This window comes from Paramormyrops kingsleyae, chromosome 9 (assembly GCF_048594095.1).
Source record: "Paramormyrops kingsleyae isolate MSU_618 chromosome 9, PKINGS_0.4, whole genome shotgun sequence".
In the NCBI taxonomy this organism is placed as follows: domain Eukaryota; kingdom Metazoa; phylum Chordata; class Actinopteri; order Osteoglossiformes; family Mormyridae; genus Paramormyrops; species Paramormyrops kingsleyae.
The window spans coordinates 25,826,119-25,853,075 of NC_132805.1; the positions used below are offsets into that span (position 1 = coordinate 25,826,119).

The 26,957-nt window shown below is 43.2% G+C and overlaps 2 protein-coding genes across 2 annotated transcripts; one reads left to right on the plus strand and one right to left on the minus strand.

The window, feature by feature from the left end:
* The first annotated feature begins 6,110 nt into the window (after positions 1–6,110).
* On the plus strand, positions 6,111–10,884 carry LOC111853319 (neuronal pentraxin-2). The gene is made up of 5 exons (XM_023830066.2): positions 6,111–6,791; positions 7,955–8,324; positions 8,445–8,695; positions 9,412–9,591; positions 10,010–10,884. The coding sequence occupies exons 1-5, from the start codon at positions 6,111–6,113 to the stop codon at positions 10,217–10,219; spliced, it is 1,692 nt and encodes a 563-aa protein (XP_023685834.2). The 3' UTR covers positions 10,220–10,884.
* Positions 10,885–16,201: 5,317 nt separating this feature from the next.
* Positions 16,202–25,236, minus strand: cyth2 (cytohesin 2). The gene is made up of 12 exons (XM_023830138.2): positions 25,044–25,236; positions 23,450–23,600; positions 23,264–23,330; positions 22,465–22,583; positions 22,297–22,377; positions 22,032–22,144; positions 21,692–21,840; positions 21,351–21,462; positions 19,789–19,865; positions 19,437–19,508; positions 18,426–18,580; positions 16,202–18,174 (listed from the first exon to the last, which is right to left on the minus strand). The coding sequence occupies exons 1-12, from the start codon at positions 25,108–25,110 to the stop codon at positions 18,087–18,089; spliced, it is 1,251 nt and encodes a 416-aa protein (XP_023685906.1). The 5' UTR covers positions 25,111–25,236; the 3' UTR covers positions 16,202–18,086.
* Between the last annotated feature and the right edge of the window lie 1,721 nt (positions 25,237–26,957).

A 26,957-nucleotide genomic window follows, 5' to 3' on the forward strand; every position in this document is an offset into this window, starting at 1 on the left:
AGGTGCACAAAAATCAGAATAAAAAACACAGAGTATTGGGAATCTACGAAATGGGGCGAAAACACAAACAGGTCAACGACGGCTGATCTACCACAGGACGCCGGCTGCCCGGTGTATCAGCTGCGGGACTCCGCATCAATGAAGACCCCAGAAACAGGACAGAACGGCAAAGCTGGTGATAATACCGGCAATCCCCAACACCCTAAAATAAGGCACCAACAAAGTAAACCCAGCCCCACATACCCAGAAAACAGACTCCAGAGCAAAGGTGGCTCTGAGGTTTACGCGATTACGGACCCCGGAGCGCCGCTCGCGGGGTCGCAGGCACGGCGGAAAGCGCGAGTGTGACAGAACAACAATGCGTGGCCTGTATTTCTCACGCGTATAATTATTTCGCTTTTTTAATTACGAGTACTAAAACATAAAGAAATGTTTTCAACAAAACACGTATAAAGGTTTAAAAGACCATTTTAAGTACAAAATAAACTTAGCTCAGATGAAAGTAAAACATAGTGTCTACCTAATAAAAATCAGAGAACAAATTGAATTTTTTAATCAGACATATTGAAAAGCTCAAAATTCACGATACTGACAATTTTTACATATCAAATGACTGCGAAAACTTACTAAATTAAAATGCCTATTTGTCCATTTTTCTAGTTTTGCTAAACGCCAGACTTCAAGTCACACTATACCGTTTAGTACAAATGAATTAACTGAGTATTCCACGTAGTTGCCATGTCCAGACAAAGAGGATATGAGATTTTGCAAAGGCTGTCAAGCCAGTCATATCGATTATAAGTTACACATTAAACATCTATACCCGCTGCTAGTCGCAATAGAATTTTCCCTTGGTGTGAACTACGTTTTTTTTTTTTTTTTTTTATCTTAGCCAGTGGAGACACATTGGGGAGATATAATGATGGATTCATATTTGTACATATAACAAATCTATCATTGTATGAAATATCATGTCATGGTACATAATACTTTCAAATACTGTATGTAACAGTGAATGAAATATTCGAATACTAGGGTGTGTATTATTTACTACACTATAATGTATTAGAAACAACACCTTCCTGCCTTCTTGTGAACATAATACGCATTAACTTTAAATTCAAAACTATCGGTGTTTAATTTTCAAACAATGTATAACCATATTATTAGCTCAATGAAAACAGTTCCCAAAAAAATCTAATTTTAACCCTTACTCAGCAGTTTTATGAAAATCAGTTGATTGTAAGTTTATACATGTGCGTTGTTTCCTGATGTATGGAAATTGACATTTTGTCATCACCATTCCAATACTGTACATATAAGAGGTCTGTGCTCTTTTAAACAGACTGCTATTGGGTTACTCTCTCTGAATGAACCAAGCAGGGATTCACGCTGGGATTTTAATGAATCTTGTCAAGTGAACCCCGAGTGATGGTATGGATTTGGTATATGAAGGAAGAGTGTGGGATTGAACACCCCCTGCGGACCGAGACGAGACAGAACAGCGTGCCGTCACTGTGTGCCCCCCAAAAGCATGCTTTGCTTAATGATCCACTGTCACTGGGTTTGGATTCCTGGGGAGACATTTGATTAATTTACATTAAGGCTTCAGCTTCTTAACACAGGGAGTACAGTTATAACTAGTTAAGCCAACTACATGTTTTCTGGAACTTGCCTTGTGGATATGAAAATGACAGCAGTACTCCTCGGACTAAAGAGCCACTGTCATCCTTCCGGGAGTATACTCGTTTAATGTGTATTTGATTCATACGACATACTGAGCCGCTCCAGCCTTCTGTGCACTAATTCTGTCTGAGCGGCTGGACTTAGCAGCGACATTGTAGGCACACATCTCCTAGGCGACCGGAATTGGCAGGGCTTGTGCCTCCCAGATGGGTCCGGAGAGGCCTCTGAGTGCGGCTTCACCATAATCGCAGGTGGGAGCTCTGACCCCAAGCGGGAGTTCCATCAGCCCCTTCCGGCTGTCTGTAAGGCCCACTCCCTGTCTGCCCGGCCGCCGGAATCCCCGCGTGACCGTCACTCAGCAGGCACACGCAGGTGCTGCAGCAGATCGGCGCTCACAGGCGCTGTGCCTTTTGTCCTCGAGATGACCAAAGCCTGCTCAGCAGTGCCGGCAGATGACACAGAAAATCACCATGCATGTAACACATTTAAAAGCAGGACTTGCTCAGGCCAGTTGCCCTGTGCTGGGGGGGGGGGGGGCACCCCCCTCTGCTGGAATTTCTTATCTTATGTAATGAATTGGTATAAATGAACTCCCGTTAAAAACATGAGAAAGTTACAAACGCACACCTGTGTGGTTGGATTCTCTGTGACATGAGGGGACATTCCCTTACCAGTAGGCTTTTATTACACTGGTCAACTAATTTCCACTTCATTTTTTTCACAGGAATCAAAATAGGCAACTTGCAGTAATTTTCAAGCTGAATACAAATATCTAATATTTCTTTCCCTGACGTACAAGACTTTTGAGTGACAGACAAACCTTACGCTACATGTATATTTACAGTATATGTGCATGATGGTAGAAGTATGATTTTCTGCTGTTCTTGGCCTCAGAAACATCCCTCTTAAGGGTCCAGCAGAAGTCAGCAGACATACTGGGACTCCACTTGCTTTGATATAATTTTTCCATATCAGAGAGAAAGAGCAGGACCCTGTCTCCCTGTTACAGCCTATAAAATCTGGCTAAATTACAGTACTTTGCACCCTCCTGTAAAATGCTAAACTGTTCACAAATAGACATAAAATCATTGTTCCTAAATTAAACTTTAATACACCCACACATTCTTAATTAGGAATTATATGCTGTCAATATAGACTAAAGCTGACATCATGGGTGACAGCATTTCTGAAATCAGCATAGAAATGTGCACAAAACACAGCCGAAAGCTGTACTGTGACAGAATCTTTGTTGTCCAGTGTTGTCCCTCTCTTAGTCAGCTGCATCCTGTCGCTCTGTGTAAGCTTCAATTTTCCTTTATAACATCCATAAATATCTATTGCTACACACCAAGTGTTCTGCTTAAAGTCTGAGGTTTTCTGCATTTCCTGTCTGACCTTGATAATGGAGCCCATCTGTTTGTTGGCACCCAGCTTCAACTGAATGTCCAAGACAGAAGGAGGTAATTAGGCCAATTATCAACTGGAGCTTCATGGGAACATCATTTGGCCCCTAATATTGATTTCCCTACTGTCTGCTTAGTGTTCAGGTAGCATGTTCCATCTCCACAGCACTCAGCAACTGTGACAGGCCACACACTAGTAGAGCCAGAGTACGGCATGTGAGATATCCAATCTAATCTTAACTAGATGGTAGTTACATGGTAGAATTTAATAACAATCTCAACAGTGCAAACATGGAGATCTGTCAGATTATACAGTGTGTCTGTAAGTATGTATGTGTCTGAGAAAGAATGGAGAAGGAGGCTGATTGAGAGAGCGAGTGAGAGAGCAAGAGAGAGAGGTGGAAGAAGCGAGAGAGATGTGGCAAGTTTATCCCCAGCAACTAATCTCCCACAATCTAATCGGTCGTATTTGAGATGGACTTACAAGTCGGAGGCTTCAAGGGCATTTGCCTGTAGGTAAGTGATCGGAAAGTCGCTTAAAAGTTTACTTTCCCCAAAATAAGTTGTCTGCGGTTTTCTAATGTTTTTGGGAATAGAATATGTACAGTATTTATTTCTTCCAAATAGTGATAAATAATAAAATAAGTAACCCTCTTTTGCACTACACTATGCAAATTTTATTATGCCTACAAAACTGCAGAATAATTTATTATGTAATTTCAAGGTTAACTCCCAGCACAGGAAATGACACACAAAAAAAGTTTTTAGTGCATAAACATTGGAATTTGCCTAACAGACCTGCACAGTACACGACAAGGATGAGCAAATTTTGAAAATTTCTTCAATGACATAATTGAGCAGATTTGTATTAAGTAACCGGCCAATTTGATGGCTGTAAACATTAAATCAGTGCATAAAGGTTCCTTTGTGGTCGCATCGCTCTTTCCAGACAGACCAGTGATCATTAGAGAAGCAGAAAATCATAATGACTGAACGTTACTGCATTCCTCTTTTTATCGTAGCCCATTCAGTCGTTCAGTTTAGCTCAAAGACATGCATAAGATAATTAGGGATTGTACTCTAATCATTAATGAGATGTGTCGTCCTTAATAAATGAACCTCCAGACCACATGATTGGCATTTTCATAGCATAGCTGAAATACAAAAACATGCAATAAATAGTTATTCTAAATATTCATTGTTTTTAGAGTGATTTCTCTGATTCATTTAATCTAATGTAAAAATACCAATACAATATACAATTATAGATAGTAATATATTCCGGTAGCAGCTTCGTATGAATTCAAAATGTGGTGTAACTAAATATATGCTACTGTTCATTTTATTTGAATACTTTGGCTGATACAAAGTAACACTGGAGGACTGAGATATTCTAAAATGACACTCTTGACAATTTATAGCCTAGCATAAGCATGATAAAAAATAAAGTGAACCACCTTTAACATATATTTTTTGTTAATTTGATTCCTAAAGTGGTTTTTCTGGCTGAATATATTTTGATATGTTTACTGCAAATAGTTAGCATTCAGGAGCTGACTGTGGCAGTGAGTGTCCATAACATATAACGTGTATATTATCTCAGTTATTTCAGTTTAAGACACAGAAACCTGAGCTTGAAGTGTGAAGACTGATGCATTGATCTTTAAAATATGCCAGAGAGTTTTGTCAGAGTTTTGCTATACATGTCAGCTTTGTACAGGATGATGGGGTTTGTATACCAGAAATGCTCCTGTGCCAGGTCAGTACTCTAACTAATTAATCCCAGAATCCAATCAATTTTTCTAGCTTGGAAGGAGGAAGTACTGTCACTCTCATCTGCTCCCTCATTGGCTGTTGCCATGACAGCTCAGCCTTCAGGCAAATATATCATCATTATACCTGAAAGGAGGGTTTAAAACTTCATATATAAAAATATATATTCAAATTTTATATAAACTTCATCACATGTTTCTGATAGGTCAATGACAAGTTATATAACTTCATTGTTGATGATATAACCTAAAAACTGTCAGACATCTAGGCCATCTGATGTCAGAAGAATGTTTGCACACTTTCTAACAGTGTTCTACTGATGTGAGTCATTGTTGATTTTGTTGTCTCACAATGCTGAAATTGGATATAGATTCTTCTACATCTAAAACTATGGATATCTAAATAATAAAATCAATATGAACACAACAGAAGCCAAATCTTCTGCAGAGTTCAAGTGTTGCCCTTACAGAAACCAGGGCATGGTGTAGGAGAACAGTGACAGGTGTCCCACGCCAAGGACACACGCATTCACCAATCAGAATGACCCTCCACCCCGGAAAATCTTTACTGACTTACACGGGGCTGAAGGAACATTAATTCGAGGCTAACATCATATCGCGGTTTAATCTCATTATGAGACGTAATGGTTTACAGGTACATCAGTGGTTTCCTGGCAGAACTCCTAATTCATGAGGTTTAATAATCAAAACATGGTTCTCTCTATTCATGAAATATTCCTGAATCTATGACAGGAGACTATTCTTTAAAAAATAAACCTGTTCCAGAAACAAACATGTTTCTTTTTCTAACCACTCAGTCACCAGTCTGCATCGCTGAGATTACTAAAATAAAAGTTCTGCTATTGATACTATTTCCTTAATTTCAGAGGGGTCCCCGCTTCACTTGTTGACAGACAGAGTCACCTGCAGTCGCTGCCAAAGTAAACTCCACAGTGCCTGTTTCCCTTCGTGAGACATCTCAAACACAACCAGGAAGAATGATGTCTGGGGAATGCTGATTATCTGTTATCTGCTCCATTCTGACACTGGAATAAACCAGACGTACCGGCAGATTCTTCACAAACAGGAACATTGACGATCTGCTTCTAGCATCTGGGACACTCAGAAATATCCGCATCAAAAGATTTTTTTATGCTTAGCCCAGACTTCATTATTACATTCTCCATTCTGTATGGAGATACAATGGGTCCTCTTTTCTGAAAGACGAATGGGTATCTTAAAAGCCACAATGCGACCTGCTTCTCCTTTTTTTGTGGGACTGTTAGCCAGACAAATTTTCCTCTCTGTTCAAAAACACCTACTTTCCCTCATTTTATCTGTTCTTATATCATTTGGAGCAAACAGCAGTTTACCTGGGGCAGAGTATGAGTATAGTTCCCACCCAAAATTTGTCTGCACCCCAATCCCTGTTGATGCTGACCCTGGCCGCCTCCCTGCTGGTGGAGTACTGGGGGAAGCCGCAGCAGGGCTCAATGAGAATGGACACCATGGGCCCTTAGGGGTGGGGGCCAACGGCAACGGATGGTGGGGCATGACCGAGGAGGCGAAGACAACCATTTTACATCTGCGCGAGAGCCTGGTTCGGCAGAAGGAGACAATCCTGGACCAGCGGGAGGCCATCCGGGAACTTACAGCCAAACTAACCCTCTGTGAGGGATTTGTGAGGGGGGGAGGAAGCCACCATGACTCCCAGAGCCCCCACGCACCCCTCCACCTTCACCCACACCACCCCTACGAGAGCAGCCACCACGGCAGTCACACCTCTGAGCCACACTACTCCGTCGCTGGCTACCACAGGGGCAAGGCGGCCTCGGGGGGAGCTGAGAAGCATGGGGGAGAGCTGGCCTCCTCACCCGAGCAGACAGGGAGGATGCTGCAAGCGCTGAAGGACAGGCTGGAGAGCCTGCAGGTATGAGAGGTGGTCTAGGACAAGCGAAAGACAGCAAGCAATGCAGAGGGAGAGAGTGAGTGCTAATTATGCTGGCCCCTGTGAAGAGCTCAGGATGTACTTTGGGTGAAGACCGGGCAGTTTCTAGCTATCAAAAAGATCAGGGGCTAAGTCAAGTTCACCTGGGGCTTGACTTTTTCTATTTGAAGGAAGGTTAGCATCAGGACTAAAATACTCGGGGCTATAGCCATGGGTGAAGATGGCACCTCAAACACGGATCCTTCTGAGCTTTGAGAAACTCAAGTACTCCTAAAGGATAATAACTTCAAACCACACAGAAACATAAAGAAGTACTGTTTTCAGGCCTGGTGCAGTACGCCTGTCATTTAGTGCAGGCTGGGGGGGGGTAGTGTTTGTAATTAGATTATCAGATGCCTATTTAAGTGCCATGGTGACGGCAGAATGCGCCACCAAACGGATCAGACACATTTTCATTTATCTGGAGTCACTAATTCCATCAGAACCCGAATGGGCACAGGAAAGATGAGCAGCCCTCTCAGCTTCCTCAGCCTATAGGCCTCTGATGGGATTTTTGAGCAGCTGGCAGGTGTCAGAGCACTGGGGGGTGCTAATCGATGTCAGCGTTAATTAGCAAGATCTCCGCTGATGAGCTGCTAATGGAGGAGCGCTCTAAGGGCAACCGAAGCCGGATTTACTGAAAGCTAGAGAGGAAGCTGGGAGATGTGGGGCCGTAGATCTTGCAACAGCCGTTACTCTCCAACTAGCTCCATGACGACACAGTTGTGTTGCATCACAGCGAGCTGATACATGCACCCTGCTGTTATTCACCTGACCTCTGTCCCTGCAACTGAAAGTTTCATCAGTTCCATGAGTTTGAAGGGTCACATACAAAGACCGTAATAAGATTCATATCTCTGCTGATGTACATTATGTTTCTATGAACTAGAACCATAGGTAGAAAATAGATCAACCATAACAAAGATCTTCAAACCTGAATACATCATGTACCAATATCAAGACTTACGAACCCGCTTCATTCACTAAATACATTTTAAGGGGGTTAGTGACGTAGTTAGCTGCTAACACCTGGATTACCTGAGGACATGGAAAGTTCTCAGGCAAATTGTATCCCCTCCATTAAACTCATTTCCCTCTGCCAGCAGGCCAGGAACACATCCAGCTCATACTCTAATTCCCTGAAAGACCTCCTGCAGCGCAAGATACACATTCTGGAGCAACAGATGCACCACCATTCAGTTCCCCATGGCAATGAGAACCACCACAAGGATGGAGACAATGGTCACCATGACAACAGCCACCATGAGGATCACCGTGACGACGGGCGCCATGATGATCACCACGTCACTGACCATCATGATGACCGCAATGACCATGAGGCAGATGGCCATAGACAAGGCCATCGCCCTCGGATGGCCTACCACTCAGAGGGGCACAGAGCTGCAGGCCACGGGCTGCATCCCAACAAGCTTGATACTGTGCTGAGTCACCTGCACCAGAGAAATTCAGATACAGGTATCTCACAGGCTTCAGAAAACAGCACGAACAGTTTTACATTTTCATAAACTCTAATAAGACATCCTACCATCAGGCTGACTTCCTGGGTAATACTAATAATACCTTATTTATGTCCAGCTTCCCGAAAGAAGACAAAAAATCCAGACGGCTTTGAAATAGGCTTCCCCATGCGCACCAACTACATGTACGGGCGAATCAAGCGCACCCTCCTCCATGAAATCTTTGCCCTGACTCTCTGCTTGTGGCTGAAGGGTGGTGCAGGACCAGGCCTGGGCACCCCTTTTTCCTACTCTGTGCCGGGGCAGGCCAACGAATTGGTCCTGATAGAATGGGGCAACAACCCTATGGAGCTTCTGGTTAATGACAAGGTAAGGAAACGTGTCAATTCCCAGAATGGCTCAGTAAGCTTTGTTTAAGGTCTGAAATGGATCCTGGCACTTCAGGAAGCCAAATTCAATAAAAAAAAAAATACAAAAAAAACATTTACGTGGGAGGCCCTGTCACTTTGACCCTCCTTTCTTCCTGATATAAAACAGAAATCTAACTGTAAAACCACATCACTATATGGAATTCCTCAGTGGGCCCCACATTGATATAGACATTGTTAACCAGTCAGTGAGAAGAACATCTCTGAACTGATAGCTGTGTTTGGGACACCCATTAGCATCGATCTCACCTCATGTTGCGCTCATGAAACTGCATGGCACACAATCCTCTAAGGCAGGGTTCTTCAACTCTGGACCTCGATTCCAAATCCAGGCCGTGTTTTCAGTTCTCCCAGGTAGTTAAGTTTAATAATTACTGATTCTGATTGGTCAGAGGCTTCACACCTGACTGACAGGTAAAGGAAGGCTGGAAAACCAGCAGTGCTCGGACCTCGAGGACCGTGAGTTGAATAACCCTGCTGTAAGGGTATAAGGAGACAGAAGGCCTCTTACGGGCCTAAGGTCATGTGGGTAGGGTAGATGTGCACATTCCATTTCCAGCTGGAGGCTCCCTTCTCTCTTAAACCACACACCACATAATTCCATGTAGTACCTGTGAGAGGTCCAGTCTGGAATGACATGTGACATCGCTGCCCCAGGCCGTGACGCTGCCGCTCTCTCTGAGCGATGGGAAGTGGCACCATGTCTGCGTTTCCTGGTCCACACGGGACGGCGTGTGGGAGGCTTATCAGGACGGAGTGAAGAGAGGCTCGGGAGAAAACCTGTCAGCCTGGCACCCCATCAAGCCCGGAGGGGTCTTCATCCTGGGACAGGAGCAGGTGACCTTGGGGAATGTCCCTTTAGCTAACAACCTGCCATATGCTTGCCACAGCAGTCAGTCTGTCCCCTCACTGCAATAAATCTTAGAACTGGTTTCAAAGACATTTTATGCAAAACACCAATCTGTTGAAATGTGACCCCATTTTTTTTTTTTTAAATAATAAACACAAGTACAGTTACGGTAAGCAATCTGTCCATAATTTTCTTTCTTTGGGTTAGATAACACAGCACATTTCACTCGTTTACATTGGTTTATCATATCCTATATAATCTTAGTTTATTCTGCCTTAATGTCGTTGAGAGTGTGTCTTTGCACAGTCACTGCTAGAAGCTCAGTTTCTCCCCTGTCAGGTCGATTGTAGAACACAGATATGCTGCAGGGCAATGCCAGTACTCTGTCTGTCTGTCTTCCTGCAGGACACCCTTGGGGGACGATTCGATGCCACCCAGGCGTTTGTGGGCGAGATCTCTGACCTCCAGCTCTGGTCCCGCATGCTCAAATCCCACGAGATATACGACAGAGCTGCCTGCGGAAGTCGCCTGACAGGTGATATCATCACCTGGGCGGAGTCAGTGGTTGAGCTGCATGGAGGAGTCACCAAGTACCCCTTTGACCCCTGCCACTAGGGGCGCCCTCTTCCACATCCAGAGAGGGTTATACTAGAAAGAATTTATATGCAGTCTGAAGAGTCACCAGCCGCATGGTGCAGACATCTTAGTTTCATTAACCCAGACATTCAAAGCAACAAGGCAACTGCCAAGACATCCCCTCAATGCAAGCAGAAGACCTGAATACCTCTATCTTATGAATATTGACTTAAACAGATTGACACAGGATGGTTATCCTTTCTGCATTGAGCTAATATAGTTCCACATAGCATAAAATCTCCAGATGATTTGAAACACATATAAGGATAAAAAGATGATTTTAAACAGTTCTTAAATATAGTGAAAGGACAGGAGAGAATGAGACAGATTTGTAGAATGATAAAGTAATATTAGAAAACGATGCATGACAGTAGGATTGTTAGAACAGTGTTGTGCTTGCTTTTGAACATAGCTGTAGGGAGCCAAGTTATTGGTGGTTCATTGGATGACTTTAAGAACCATATACAGTAAAAAGATAACCGGTATGTTCTTCCAGTGACGCTTAATTTGAAAAGATACAGCTATACCAAAGATAGGAGGAATGCTGCTTAGATAAAACATGCTGTTGAGGCATCTTGTTAGTGAGAAATATGTTCTTTTTCTTGTATTTTTACTTTAGTCGGGATTTGTTGCTTCTTTTTTCAGACAGATAGTGTGGAGCTATAGATGGGCTTTTCTGCTGCATGCAGGAAATCCCCCCCCCCCCCCACCCCCACATCTCGCTGGTGGTGGTACAGTCTCGGGGGAGTATAGAGGCCTTTATGTGAGATGCATCATTAACAATTCATTATGTAAATACTCAGTTTTTGATTTGCAAAAAATACAGACCTCACATACACACTACCTTAATAGATCAGCAACTCCAAAATAGCTTAAGCATTGTGGGTAGTTTTGTGGATTATTCCATTTTCTGATTTTTAAAAATGGAAAATAAATGCATTTTAGGGATATTAGTATGTTTATGTCTGAACATACCTGACACTTTTACGTTTTCCAATTGCATTGTTTAACAAATACAGTGAGCTCTAGAACTGTTGGTACCATTGACAGCAAATGCACTAAAAATACAATTCCATACAATTGCTAAAAAGATGCTAAAAATTATGTAGTAGTTTATTAATGTTACAATGGGACCAAGTAAGATCAAACATTTATTTAATAAATAAATTCACTAAAAATAAGGTTGCATAATTATTGGTGCCCCTAGCTTTGGACGTGGGGCAACCACTGTTGGTGAGAATAACATTATGGAATCTTATCCTGCCCCCATTTGAAGGGATCTTGGATCATCCCTCTGTGTAGATCCATCTTCGGTCTGCACCAATCAGCTGCCTTCTTCAGTTCAGCCCGCAGGTTTACCATCAGATTGCGGTCTGGTGACTGAGATGGCCATTGTAGAACCTTGATGTTGTCCCAGACCCATTTCTGTGTGGATTCTGAGGTGTGCTTTGGGTCACTGTCTTATTGGAAAGTAACCCATTTGTCTTAAGCAGTACTCCCAGACCTCCAGGATTAAAACAGCCTCAAAGCATCACTGATCCACCACCATACTTCACCATGGCCATGAGGTGCACTCCTTGCATGTATTTCAACGCCAAAACATGCAAATGCTGTATCTCACCAAAACCTTCAGATATTGGTCTCATATGTCCACAGCACCTTCATATAATCATAACTGAAATGCCCTTTGGCAATTTCCAGTGCTTGCCTGTGCGTTTTTCCATCAGTAAAGGCTTTTGGCATTTGATGGGGGTTTTCTCCAGGTACTCCGGATCCCCCCCCGTCCAAAAACATGCTGAGGTTAATTGGAGTTACCCAGTTGTGAATGGTGTGTGAGTGTACCCTGTGATGGGTTGGCCCCCCATCCTGGGTTGTTCCCTACCTTGTGCCAGTAGCTCTGTGATAGGCTCAGGAGCCCCCTGTGACCCTGAACAGAATAAGCAGTTTCATAAAATGGATGGATGACCTGATGATGCTCAGTAGTATGTTTCATCTTCTGTGGATCTTCTTGTAGCCATTACCGGATTCACGAGGGACATCTGTCTCCACTGAGCAGCCGGTTCTTTTGTTTTCTCCATGGTGCTGAATTAGGATGCCTGAAAGGCTCCTGTGCTTGACTAACTAGTTAAATTCTTCTTGTGCTTTGACTGGTTTGTTTCCTTGATTGAAACACTCATCCAGCTGTTTCACATTAACATTAGTGACACATGCATGATTACAGGAGGCTGACCAATCAGCGCACAGCAAGAACTCAGCACTTAAGTGAAATCCAGGTCTTTTTAATTGAAAAGGCTGTTTACAAATCCTGTCCAGGCTCACAGTGTCCCCCCTGACATGCATTTGGTGGTCATCATATGCTGGATGATAAAGGAATTTTTATACCCCAGTGAAACAATGAGTGATGTAATGACACAATAGAGTTCCTTAAAACTTAGATTAACGTAAATAAGGTGAGTTTCATTCCTGGTTTAAGTTTGGTAGATTTTATTTATAGTAATCCTTAGGGGTGCCATTAGCTGTGAAACCTTTATTTGGAGGAAATTAATTTTCATTTAAATTAATTTTGGTTGGTTCCAATGAAACGTTAATAAATCATGATATTTTTCACATCTTGGAATTTTGCTTTTAAAAAACAGTATGACTTTTTTTAATTTAGGAGTGTTCTGGCCTTTATTATGCAATTCTCTTGTAAATATGAATGCTCATGATGTGTTATTTGTGTAGTAGTATCTGTAAATATTACTGTTTTGTTACCTTCTGAATGAGTATAAATCAACAGCACATACTGTATCAGGATATCTAATGAAATCTATGTATATACAAATGTATATAGAAATTTCTAAATAAAGATCTGAAGAAGTCTGGCCTTCCGTCCAGAGCGCCACATGCTCCCTGGATGAGGATCCAAGCTCCTCATCACCCTTTACCAGATAGCTGCTTGGAAAAGGGATGAATGGATGGATTTGAAGAACGACAAAACCATCCAGACTGCCCATTTCCCCCTCAGCACCAGCTTAGTACCTTAAAGGTGCAATGTCTAAATAACACTAAACTGATTTTGTTACACACTGTAACACCATGCATTGTAACATCACACAGAACTACACGCTGGAGCAGATTTGCATGTTTAGCTGCTTCTGGCCAACATCTGGAAAGCGATTTAAATATTGTGTTAATTTAATACACTTGAAAAATGCTCTAAGACTTTCCCTGGGATTGCAGAATGCCCCAAAACTAGTGCCTTCAAAAACTTCGACCAGTCTTACCAGGAGAACAGAGGTGTTATCATTACAAGCTAGTTAGCTTTGACCTCCAGTTCAAAATCATCTACAACTGTGACTTTTACCAATACTGGAGATCACAGCTCCTGAAATGAGCTGGTGTTCACTGGCATGCAGTACCATTTTCTCATCAGAGTATTGGCACCTCTCAGTATCTGCTGGCACTGAATGACCCACACCTGTTTCTTCCCACTTCAAGCACCGAGTACAATTCAACAAAACATGCTAGTAAGAGAATAACAGAGATGCTGCAAAACAATGCTATGATAGAATTCTTGCACTCAATACATGTACAGAGTACGAAAACACTGCCATAATCCACACCAATAACACAAGCCATACACAGCAGTTTGGCCAGTCCAACAAGTCCTTATTTTTCCAGATAAGGCTGAGAAAAAAAGCTGTGAGAAAACGAGTAGCTGATTAGCATTAGAGTGCAGTGCTCAGAGCTCACAATAAAGAGCTATTCTCCATTCTTAGCAGATGTTCAAACAGAGGTGTTGACCCTCCTGTATGAGCCAAACAAAGTTATTTGACTTCCTGTACGATCCTACAGAATGAACGTTACCTCTTCCTGGGAACGAGCCAGCTTCATTACATCAGAGAAAATTTCACTCAGGAAGCTCTCCAACAGCCAGGGGTGCTATAGAGGAAATACTCCAGGAGGAAATGTGTGCAGAAGCGATGTGAGGAGAGAAGGATGAGTTACCTAACACAACGAGGGAAATACTATGTGTCTGTTTTCCTGTATGATATGTAGGGGGGGGGGGGGGGGGGTCTATATTCTTATCAGTAGTGTCAAAGGGGCATGGATACCCTGGCAGATTCAAGGGACTCAGCACTTTACAGAGGCCCTTGAATACGTAAAATTATTAAATTAAATAATGTAAGGGGGCCGGGGGGGGGCCCTAGGGGACATTTTATCAGGGGCCCAGAATGTCTAGGTAGTCCCCTGATTCTTATGCATAGTAATAAAGACAGTGTTGTCATCTCAATTTAGGAGCAGTAAAATGTTAAAATCAGTATTTAAGCTGCATCTCATAATTACTGGGGCAAACAGTACATAAAAGAATTTCACAATTTTGGAAACGGGTCATTTTGTGCCAGGTGATTGACTGCTTCTGGATAAGTAAGTATCCACTGGGACACGTAAGATGGGGTCGACATTACAGATTTTTGAAACGCTCATCAGCAGGAGGATATGACAATGCCAGAGAAAAGAAAATGAGGAAAAAGGTCTCCATTGCATTTATAAATCTTCTGAATCGCTCAGCTGAGAGCCCATTCATCTGTTTATTTTCTGAAACCTTAGTTCTATTCAGGGTCTTGAGGGGACCAGAGCCTATGGGTCATTAGGCAAGGAACAACCCAAGATGGGGCACCAACCCATTACAGGAGACACTCACACACACCTACAGGCAAACTGGGTAACTCCAATAAACCTCAGTATGGTTTTGGACTATAGAAGGAAATTAGAGTACCCAGAGGAAACCCCACAATGGAACAGGGAGAACATGTAACCTCCACACATATGAACCATAGCAGAGATTTGAAGTCTGGTCCCAAAGGGGCGAGGCAACAGTGCTAACCACTGCACCAGCTGAGAACCTTTTTCAAATTTCAGGTCACACAGGGAGCAGCCAGACTGTAAAGTGGATATATCCTCTCCCATGTAGCATCCTGCTGGCGTCGACAAGCTGCCTTTTCCAGAGGGGTGCTGGAATGCACTCCAGTTAAACGCTTTTGTAATAAGCCTAAGATATCACAGATGAAGACCAAATCTGGACGTGTCAAATTCTCAAAATAGCTTTTCACGCAAGCCTCAATGTGCAGAGAGCCTGACCTCTATTCTTCACAAAATAAATGCAAACAGCCCACATCGTTGCTATTTTTAAAGATCAAAACTGTAAAAATAAAATATTCTCACTAAGGACTTCCATGTAATTAATGGAAAGATATCTACGGAGGACAGGGGGTGTAATGAGATGGTATCAAAAATATCTTTGGTCTCAATGCAGCGCAAGCTACCAAAGATGATTAAAAACAATTTTTGTCGGAACTCAGCGAATGAGTCACTGTTGATAATGACGAGTACTAGAGAGTGACGAGGTACGCTGTGCGGAAGCTGATGCTTCGGAACTCAGTAATAACTGGGAAACCCGCAACGTGACAGCTGTCTATGGGTCAGTAGCAGGACAACCTCCACATGACATCGCTCACCCTGCAGGTCTCTGTGTGGCTCAGGAAGCCATCTGATTACAGCGACTAAGATTGTCCAATATAGTGGGCAGTAGCAAATATGTCCATACCTTAAAACCATTTTGTTGATAGGGCGATCATCTTAAACACACTTATTTGATAGTTTTAGTGAGTAGTAATTTGTGATATAAACTAATCTACATAAATCTGAGCTTACAATTATGTTGGTAAGCTAAAAATACCTCAGAAAAGTTTCCAAGTTCTCGTCGCAATTTCCAAAGATTGTTAAACTGTGACATCTACTGGTCAGTTCTGGAATGGCAGCCTGCCGGCTGCATTTAATCCACTTCTATCAGTGTCATATTTTTCTTTTATTTATAGAATATGTCTATTGAACGTTTGTCAACAGTGACAGAATCGGTGATACACATCATGTCATATGCATGCACTGTGAGGGGAAAAAAAAAAAAGCCACACCAAATTACTTTACATTTTTTATTTTTTCTTATCTACTGCTGTTCATTGTTGATTCCTTATGCTACATTTAGCTCAGATTAATATCTGAAAAGTAAAAAATAAGGAAGAAGGCAGAGAGTAGAGTTGCAGATATATGGGCTGTGAATGAATGTTATGATTTGACTTTGTTACCTCATTTTAAATATCCAGGTTTGTGCATGACTTGAGCTGCTCTGCGCACCAAGCCAGTCATGCCGGGGGCTCCCCGATCTCCCACACGTGTCCCGAGTCTCTTTTGCGCACCTTACTAAGCGACAGCATGTGGACCCAAACCCAGTACATCTTCATGCCTGCACCTCCGACGAAACATCATTCACATGTATATTATTTTTTCAATACCGTGTCAGCTGGATGTTTTGTGAACAGTCTAGAAACGGCACAAAAGCACAGAAACTGGGTGCCACGCTGATAAAACCCTGAGTGCAGAAGAGATTAAATCGGAGGACTTTCGGGAGCATTATGGATCTTTCTCATCCAGGTTAAAGGCAATATGAGCCCATGCGAGTGTCTTTATACGGTGCTCAAAGAGCCGAAAGGGCGGGTGCAATGCGCCACTGGAAAAAGTAGGCAAAACATCCCAAGACAAGTCACCCACAATTATCAAAGAAACAATCGCCACCCTGCTCTAAATCAACAGTTAAAAAATTGAGATACTGCTTTTCCACTTAATCTGTCATTACGATAAACTTGTTTTTATTAAATATATTCTTAACCTATGCTAGCATAAGAGATCCCTTCAAAAAGGCTGCAGTATTTGCACTAATAAGCGCCAAACACTTGCATTCCAGAAACTGCTTGGGAAGATTACAGCTCTAAGTGACGGCGGCAAGTGCATAACCGAGAGCAGGGCCATCAGAGGATGTTAGAGATCAGGAAATAAGGGAGCTCCAAGTCCTGGCGGAAGAATGAAGAGGAAAGGAAGAACAAGAGTGATCCTTTTGCACTCAATAAACATCTAAACAGCTCTCACACTCTTTCCATTGGAAGTCGTTTCAAATCTTGTTTACATATGCAGACCAACAACAAAAAATGGGAAAAAAAATAAAAAATCAATAAGTTAAACGTTTCCATAACTGTTGAAATAAAAACAATGTATTTACAACAAAAAAAACACATAATACTGAGCTGCCACGCACATTTCTTCTGCGCTCCGGATAGATCAATCTGCCCCTAAACATGCTCCGAGATCCAGACCAAAAAGCCCACGGTTCCAACGTGCAGCCAAATGGGCAAACGTAGTGTAGACGTGATCTTCGGGCAAAATACTAACTAAGCACACGGCAGAGTTATACATTCACAACCAAGTGGCTCTAGTGTATGTAAACAAACTAATATACGACAAAGTCTCCCTTTTCCAGTCTGCTGAATAAACAACAAAATCTTGACTCGCTATATTACTGAAGCGTTTTTCACTTTAGTTTAGATACGGATAAACTATGTCACGCCAACCATGTTTGTATATCGGGGAAAAAAAACAAAGGTCAAATATAGCATTGATTTTTCTTCTTCCCCATAATGATTTAGTGTTATTCCTACGGCGAGGCTGTAGACATTAGGCATGAGGGCTTATAAGCTGAGGAATTTAAATGGGTGCTTTATAGTGTCTTTATGGGAGCAGTGTTGTATAGTGGTTGTCCCCGAGGGCAACAGCGCTGATTGCCCGAGAACTGATGCAGATCAATTAAACCAGGGGTCCCAAAATCCCTTGATGTTGAGAACCAAAATGGGCAACTGTAGTGTAGAGAGCAAGGAATGGACGGCATGTGATTTCAGGGGAGGAGACGAGGAGGACAAGTCCTTTGTCCCACTCTGCGAGGAGGGATGGGCGTGTGTGAGACCACAGGCTGGATTTACGGCTGCTCTTCTGTCTTCTTTAAAGAGATCCGTTTCTTTCTCGCTGCCAGCATCTCGTAGAAAGGGTCCACACTCACAGCAGCACTGTGGAGAGAGGTCTTTGAGGTCACCCAGGCCGGTTTACTACACACAGGAGGCTGTTCTGACTTAGGCATGCATTTCCCTACACATGCCCAGGGTCCCCTGCCTCTGTATTAAATACTCTCTCAAGCAGATTTATTTGCATGAACGTTCTAATCAAATTATGGGAATATAACATCAGCCTTAATGAGCCCCGTCTTCAGCCACCAGTCGTACACATAGCTGTGCTTCTGTTAGCTGCGCGGCCCACTCACGTGATGCTGTGTATCCACTCGTCCTTCTCCTCGGGGGTCGGCGCCGAGATGCGGTACACCATGTGATTCCCTTCCACCACACGGCCGTCCGCCTCTGTCTTGCAGGCTTTGATCAGCTGTCCGCGGTTGTTGGGGATATAGAGTTCGAAGCAATTCTGCACACACACGGAGGGGAACTGAGCACTCTACACTACTGCCCACCTATTTACCTGGACCGGAGGAATCAATACTCCACGTTTCCATTTACCCATACCATGTTTGTCTATGTAAACTTTAGAAATGTCCTAAATACAGCACAAAGGTGTAGCCTAAGAACTATTTCACGCCTCACACATACCTCATCCTCAATCCGCCAAACATGACTTCCATCTAATCTATTCACTTGCTGAAAAATTGTGTATTGCACTGATTTCATTTTTTGTTTTACAATTTTTTGTAAAGATCATCAACATGATACGTCACCATGGAATAATAACCTGTTCTGCAAAATGAATCACTTGTTCATGCTAATTATACTGATCTTGTGTCAAAATAAAATAATAATAATAATAATCATGATGGTGCACGGCCTTGCACTGTTGCCTCACACCTCTGGGACCCAGCTTCAAGTCTCCGCCTGGGTCACGTGTGTGTGGTTTGCATGTTCTCCCCGTGTCGTCGTGGGGTTTCCTCCGGGTACTCCGGTTTCCCCCCAAAGTCCAAAGACATGCTGAGGCTAACTGGAATTACTAAATTGCCCATACGTGTGCATGTGTGAGTGAATGGTGTGTGAGTATGCCCTGTGATGGGCTGGCCCCCCCTCCTGGGCTGTCTCGTGCCCGTAGCTTCTGGGATAGGCTCCGGACCCCCCGCGACCCAGAAGGATAAGTGGTTTGGAAAATGGATGGATGGATAATAATAATAGTGTTCTTAAGGGCTATGTATGTTCTGGTGCATTTCTGACTGAAGCTGCGCTGCTCTCGACTGAGCGACCTCGTTTGCGATTGGAGGAAAGGAGGAAGGCAGACTCACAGGCTTCCTGGGATCCTCCACCTCACGGATGCTCAGGTTCTCCAGTGGAATGATCCCCCTGGGTTCCTTATCCTTGAGAACACAGCACCCAGCAAGGGCATGACCAACTCCAGCCCCGTCTCTATCACAGTACCACCCTCACTACCACAACAATTTTCCCTACAGACCTGATACAATTGATCTAAAGACTGACATACATCCAAACAACACTGAACGCTACAATTACACCTCACTGCTAGCACTACAGCCTAGAATCACTGATAACATAAAGAGCCCCTTAAGAAGTATATTTCTTTACAAATCAAATTTACGCTAAAAATTTTCCACAATGCATGGGAAGGCAGGCACTCACCGTAGTGTATTCAAAGTAATAAAGGCAGTTGTCCGTCAGAATGAACCATCGCCTTTTCCAGGTTTTCACCCGTCCTCCTAAAAGGAGAGAACATTCAGCCAAACTTTCATAAAGCTCTGCAGGCAGGCAGTTACTGGTGCATATATAATATGTGTAGGAAGCAAAAAGAATAACAACAAAGGAAATGAGAACATCAGGCAATATTCTGTGAGGTTCAAGAGGAGAGTTTCATCAGTATTAAAGTGATGCATCTGAAATAGCGTGTTTTGTGAGTAAGGCCGAGTATCGGGCCTGACAGTCAGATGGCTAATTACTGGGGTACATACCTCCTTAAGCACAAACAGCAGCAGAGTGCAGAATTCGCAGGCAAGCAGAGATCGGGAGCGGAAAGGGAGGAGAAGAGGTCAAAAGGGAGGGAGAAGATGGCAGAGATATTAGTAACAGGTCACAGAACCCACCATGCAAGAGGAGGTCAAGGCCCCAGGCTGCCGTGCTACAGCAGGAAAATGGTGTCTGTCTCAGGTATGTGTGTGTGTGTGGGGGTGGGGGTGGGGGGGTGGTTGAAGGCTGCAGGCATCTGGAGTCAGGGGAGCAGTGGACTAAACAAAAGCACCAGGACTCTCAAGCCTCCATCTCCATGTTTATAGTCTAAAGGCTATCTGATCTAACAGTGGGATATATCTTATTCTACCACTGTGTGCTGGCAGGCAGCCTCACTGGAGGGATGTCAACCAATCACTGTGCACTGCCAGCCTAGGGCCAATCACTAGAGGGAGGTCAACCAGTCACTGTGCACTGGCAGCCTAGGGCCAATCACTAGAGGGAGGTCAACCAGTCACTGTGAACTGGTAGCCACAGGCCAAATCACTGGAGGGAGGTCAACCAATCACTGTGCACTGGCAGCATAGGGCCAATCACAGGAGGGAGGTCAACCAATCACGGTGAACTGTTAACCACAGGCCAATCACTGGAGGGAGGTCAACCAATCACTGTGCACTGGCAGCCTGGGGGCAGTCACTGGAGAGAGATTAACCAATCACTGTGAACTGGTAGCCACAGGACAATCACTGGAGGGAGATCAACCAAACCAACTGAGACCCTTAGTAATATGAAGACCGAAGATCACCAGCATGTCGAAATCAAACTGCTGGTCACTCTCAGAAAGCAGCATCACACCACCGCGAGATTCATTCTGGTGGCGGTGTGATGATTAATTAGGTGGTTCGTATGTCAAATTTAAAGACCCCATGCAGCAGTTGGTCATTTGACCAGGATTCTTATGCTAACTTAAGTTACAAAGCCTTAAAACTACTAAAATGTTTTTTGACACACAGGAAAGTGATTCTTTATTTAATTTCAAATGAAATACAAAAATATGAAGAAAAAAAAATGAATTTACAGACGTAGGCAGTGTACGGATGACTAAGCTTCACATTCCATTCTAAAGTATAGTTCTTTAGACAACACAAATGAACCAAGAAATAAACATTAAGAGCTAATTCAATGAGCATTCAAACAGCGGTATCAGCCTCCCATCACAAGGTGCCAGCAGCCCATCTCACCCAATTTGAGGAGCCAACCCTCTCTGTCAGGGTTGAAGAAGGTATGCGTCAGATCGTTTCCATCGTCTTCAGGAATCTTGAAAGGCTCGTTCTTGATGCTCTCATAAAGATTCTTAGAAAGGGAAAAAGGCATTGTGCTTAGGAAGTGAAAAATCACATACTATACCATACTTACTGAATTTCATTGGAAGTGTGCCACTCGACCGTCAGTGTAGCACGCATTGTATGTATGCACGACACTCCGCTTTGGAGCCGCAAGTGGCCGGCCAGAGATCCACAGGTTGCCAAGACCCGCTCCACAGTGAGTAAAGCTGTCAGAGTAACATCAGAGACAGACTTACTCTCAGCAGCTCTTCTGGGAGGTCGCCTCCATCATTGATCCCTCGATTCATGGAGATGAACCTGTCCACACCGGGCTTGTCTCTCACATTAGGATTGTGAAGACTAGTGTTCAGCATGATGATCGCAAATGAAAGCACATAGCATGTGTCTGTGGAAGATGGTAGGGGTTAGTTTAGGAAATGGAGACTATTAAAAAAGAATACAAATAAATTAGCGTACCAAACTGCACTTAAACCAAACAAGATTTATGCTGATTATATAATGTTATTTTATGAACTCAAGTATTCTGCCAGTCAGCAGATGGTTGGCGGACCAAGTCACATGATTACAGTTGTGTACCTGTGCTTTGGAAGACTCCAGGATTACAATGACAGTATCTCTGAGCAAAGGCCTCCATCATCCTGTCAATCTTCTGAGCTTCTCCTGGCAGACGGAAACTCCACAGGAACTGCCTGGGGAAATGAGTGGAGGACACCGATGGGCACGGGCAGCTAAGTGCCCCCATGCAGGGTATTTCTAAGCGGCTCCAGGAAGGGCACCCTACTGTCACATACTTGATAGCCATCACCTAAGTGTGAACTGAGAACATGACCAGAATGCTCACCTGAGAGCCTGTACCAGGTTGAGGTCTGTGAACTCATGAAGGTCAACAAATGCTTGGAGGACTTTGATGTTGAAGTCGTCTCTGAAACAGAGGCAGACACAGGCTTCCAGCTGCACTGCTATAACATGGACTGGAAAGGCACAGAGGTGCGGCTAGCTCTGAGCTCACCTCTCGCCCAGGTAATCTCCAATGGCTGTTTTGTTCAGCCCCTCTCCCTTGTACAGGAACTGGGCAATGTCCTCAGGCGTGTGCCGGAGAAGATCGTTTTCCACCAAGAACACGATACCCTGCATTTGTACACACATCAGCCAGCGCATCAGAGGAACACCAAGGTGAACCTGGCTTAATGCAACACACCCTTTACAGAGAGGAGAGGAAAGGAAACTGGAGCCCGACACATGCGTGACACAAAGAACAGAAATGAGAGAGTGATAAGTGTGGGTCATCGGTCAGATAATGGTACACACAGCATATCGAGGAAGAGATTCATGCCTTTAATCTGTCATTTTATCCCTAGACGCCCAAGAACATGGCAAATGTGTTCAGCTGCTTTGCTGAGATATCTCCAGAAATATGGCCAAAGCAGCTTGGCATGTCAGTGTCTTTTAAAGCCAAGTAAAGGTGTGTACTTCAGCCAGTTTGAACTGTAGTGGGTGCAGTGACTCAGTGTATAGTACTGTTACCTCACGTCTTAAGGGGTGACAGGCAAGTAGCACATCATAAGGACTACTTAAATCAGACAAGTAAATAACCAATCAAATTATATACCAATGTACACAGGCAAGGCCTGTGATGCAACCAGATAAGTAAAACAATAAGCCGTGAGTAGAGTTTACAGAACACGCAGTACATTCATCTGACTGATGGCTGCCTGCCTGTCTAGTGCTGACAGAGTTCTATAATCTCCTAAAACAAGATTGTGTCCCTCTGGGGCTGATCCCCAGCCAGCAGTTGGAGGTTCTCTCACCTTCTTAGGGTCCATGTTGAACTTCTTCCTTCCCATGGCAACATGCCTATTCTTCTGTAAGGTTTTACTGCAACGGAAAATAATTAAACCCAGCATTACATTAGAGTATTAGTAGAGGAGAAACGTTTAACCTGAAGTGCCCAACAGATGATTTCTGAAGGTGTTACTGGGAAACAGGTGCCTCACCTGCCCTCCGTGCTGGATTCAAGGCCCTCAACTTCCATGATGGCCTCTCTCAGCTCCTCCCGCAGCCTCTGGATCTCCATCAGAAGGGCTCCTTTCCTCCGCCGGATGTCCTCCAGTTCAGAGCGCTCCTCCGGACTCAGGTCCACGGGGACTGCAGCAGACAGGAAAAGGAGATTGTCAGGGGGCGTGGAGCCCAGCAGGTTGGCAATCTCTGCCTGTTTGGTTGTTGGTTCAAATCCCATGGATGGCAGAGTAATTGTAACACTGTTGAGCCCTTGAGCAAGTCCCTTAGGCCCAACTGCTCTGACCCCAAACTCTCATGTCAGAGAAAAGCATATGCTGAATATATGTAATCCCAAAGAGCAGTTACAGAAGACCTGAGGACTAGAGTAACAATAAGATATTAACAATAAAAAGCATAAAAATGTTTTAATATCTTGTCCCTTATTACATTTATCATTTCGCACTATTATTATTATGACAAACCAAAACCATAAAATGTGACGTAAGATCATGTCCTTAGGCAAGGTTTTCCATTACACATTAAAAAAAAAAAACCCTATGATGCTTCACAGTCACAGGCGTGTTAAAACAGTCACTGGGTGACAGGCTGTGCTCTAGGCTACTCTACCACATGCCTCTTTAGGATAATAAGCAACACACCAATCATCAATCAGTTATTAGATTCCACTTATGATGCTTCTTTATAGTAACCGTATCTAATGTGTGTATTTTTCAACAAACGGATATTTAACAACGTGCATGGGAAGCAATTACTGATTCCTGGAAGCTTTGCAGCATGCAAATAAACTGCATCCAAAGGCAAACAGCTAATGAAGAATGCTCTGAATGCCAGACATTCATCCGGCAGTGAGATCGGAGAGATAATGGTGTGAATAAAGATAAAACATTTTGATTGTATTTGTGAAGCGATGCTGGATGCGCTGAGCTCGCCGGGGAAGGTCACGTGGTCTGCATTCCCTCGCTATGCACAAGCGATCAGCTCAATCACACCGAAACTGTCGTTTTGCTGCCCTCCTGGGAAACAATCTAAAGGGTGTTACGGGAATGCAAGAGCCACTGATGTTCTCCTGGTGCCTACCACTAGTTATGTTATCGTTATTGACACGAACAAAGATTAACAATAATAAGCTTTTATAAGCCATCATGATCGCACCATTAACCTGGAGCTGCACAAACGTCTGTTTTGATAACTAACCAGCAAGTCAACCCCGCCCCCTAGTAATGAAACAGCGGTGTTTAAACAATACGTTTACAACGAGTGCCTGTGACCAGTTGTCTAATTAGCACAACAATTTCGCTGTCAATGCGATACCTCGATACTAAGTAGTAAGCATGTCAACGGTACAGTTCAATCCGCTGCAGGACAGCCGAAACAGAAAATAATAATATACAGTTAAAAGGTCGACAGTCTAATAGCTCGGTGCTCCATAAATCGTGTGGAGTATACATGTTTCCGACACGCGAAATAAGGCTTCCCGACAATATGTGTGTACCTAGCTAGATGGTGGGGTATCCCGTGGGTTTCTGCCTATGCCGTTTAATAGCTATTTCTTCAGACGGATATACTCACTGTAGTCCAGATCATCCATTTTTGGCGCTTTGCTCTTAGGCATATATGTATCAGGCTCGAATGTCATTCAACAGCCGTAGAAATAATGGATATAAAAAATATCCTCTGGCCAACAAAATCAAATAACAAGAAATAAATAATTATTCCGTCCGCATCCAGATAACGAGACTAGACAAAGGAAGGCGCAAAGACGGAAGTGACGATTTTGACGCGATACTTTCTAGCGTTCTACGGCGGCCAACTTGGTAAGGGCGGAGGAGAGTACGCATGTGCGTCCCTGAGTGCTGCCATTTTGGAAATTTGACCCATAATTTGAGCCAAGATGGTTGCTAAGACTTTGCCGCAAGTTACGTGGTTCTGCGTTTTAAATTAATAAAACGTCGAATAGTGGATTCATGTGATTTTGTGGATACTTAAGCATTACTAAGAGCTCGAGACGTGGGCATTAAATTAAATTTAAACCCGAAGGCACATTTATGTGAGGCTTACTTGGGGAGAATTTAGGTATATCTTTATGATCTTTAGACCACGAAAACGGTTTCTTTAGTTCAGACGACGTCAATCAAGATTGTTACATGGGTGTTGATAAGCGCTGATTTGGCACAAAATAAGTTACATCTACATTTTGTATACATCCAGGAAATACAATTTACGATACTTAATTTCGAAAAATATTAATTACTTTCACTGGGCAAATAAAAATGCAGAGATGTCTGAGCCTGTAACCTTGCCACCAGTAAATCTCCACGCAAGTCATTCGATCCCGATGCGTGCAGCAATTGTGAGTTCAATAGCAATATAACAAAGCACTTAGGAAAATATTACATTTCTCCACCAATTATTCAGTTTAGAAGAATTTCCGTTTTATGTCTCCGGAAGTGTGTAATGTTGGATTTGCTCCTGGGGAGCATGTTTAGGCTACTTGAGGTTAATATCCCCACCGCCTGTGTGAATTATTAAACAAACATGACCTCACTGGATACGCATTATCTGGATGTCGTCCCGTATGAAACTTATAGTAGTTAGTGACTGTCTTAATCTACCACTCATTACTTAACAACGTTACATAAATTGGGTATTTCAGTCGTCTTCCCATTTTCAGTTGTCTGATACAGATTAATGCCATTTTAATCTGATGACATATGTGAAAACGGCCTGAATGAATATGTGAGTTCTCTAGTAATGTTGTGTGAAATTTCCACCATAAAAGTTAATTATTCAACAGTCAGCCGTTGTTCATCTGTCAACCTACAGCTCATGCCTAAAGAATTTTCAACAAAACGGTCTTTTCAGTGACCTTCCTGGTTTTAATTAAAAAGCAACATTTCTTCCGATAAGTCAGCATGTATCAAGAGTGGCACAGATCCAGAACTGATACCAGTACTAACAAATACACAAACTTTCTCATAAAAAACTGGGTGGTTCAACAAAATAAAAGAGAAACCAGAGAATATGCTGTAAAATCTATTCTACATAAGTCTGAATCTGGGCTCCGGAAGTCGACTCTTTTAACCTTATGTGTCAAACAAAAGAGGCTTATGAAACTAGGGAGGGACAGAAGGATTTTGTTACTTTTTGGATTAGGCTGATGTTTGAAGGACAGCAGATAGATGCCACGTAAGAGAAGCATGACAAGTAGGACTATCAGATTAACAGAGTAACTCAAAAGCGAATCTGAAAATCAGATATGGTGATCAGCAATGCTTCCAGTGGCTAGACCCAAGAAACATCTCACAAAGCAAATAGGAAGGGAGGAACTCAAACAGCTAACATCGTAAGAATTGTGGGGAAAACCAACCCCGCTCTCATCAGCAAGCTCAGCACTGCAAGATAAAAGATAGCAAACTATTTGAAAGGAACCCAGCCTAGTACCAAGACTACTGCACTCTTATGCATGGGATAAAGGTAAAACAT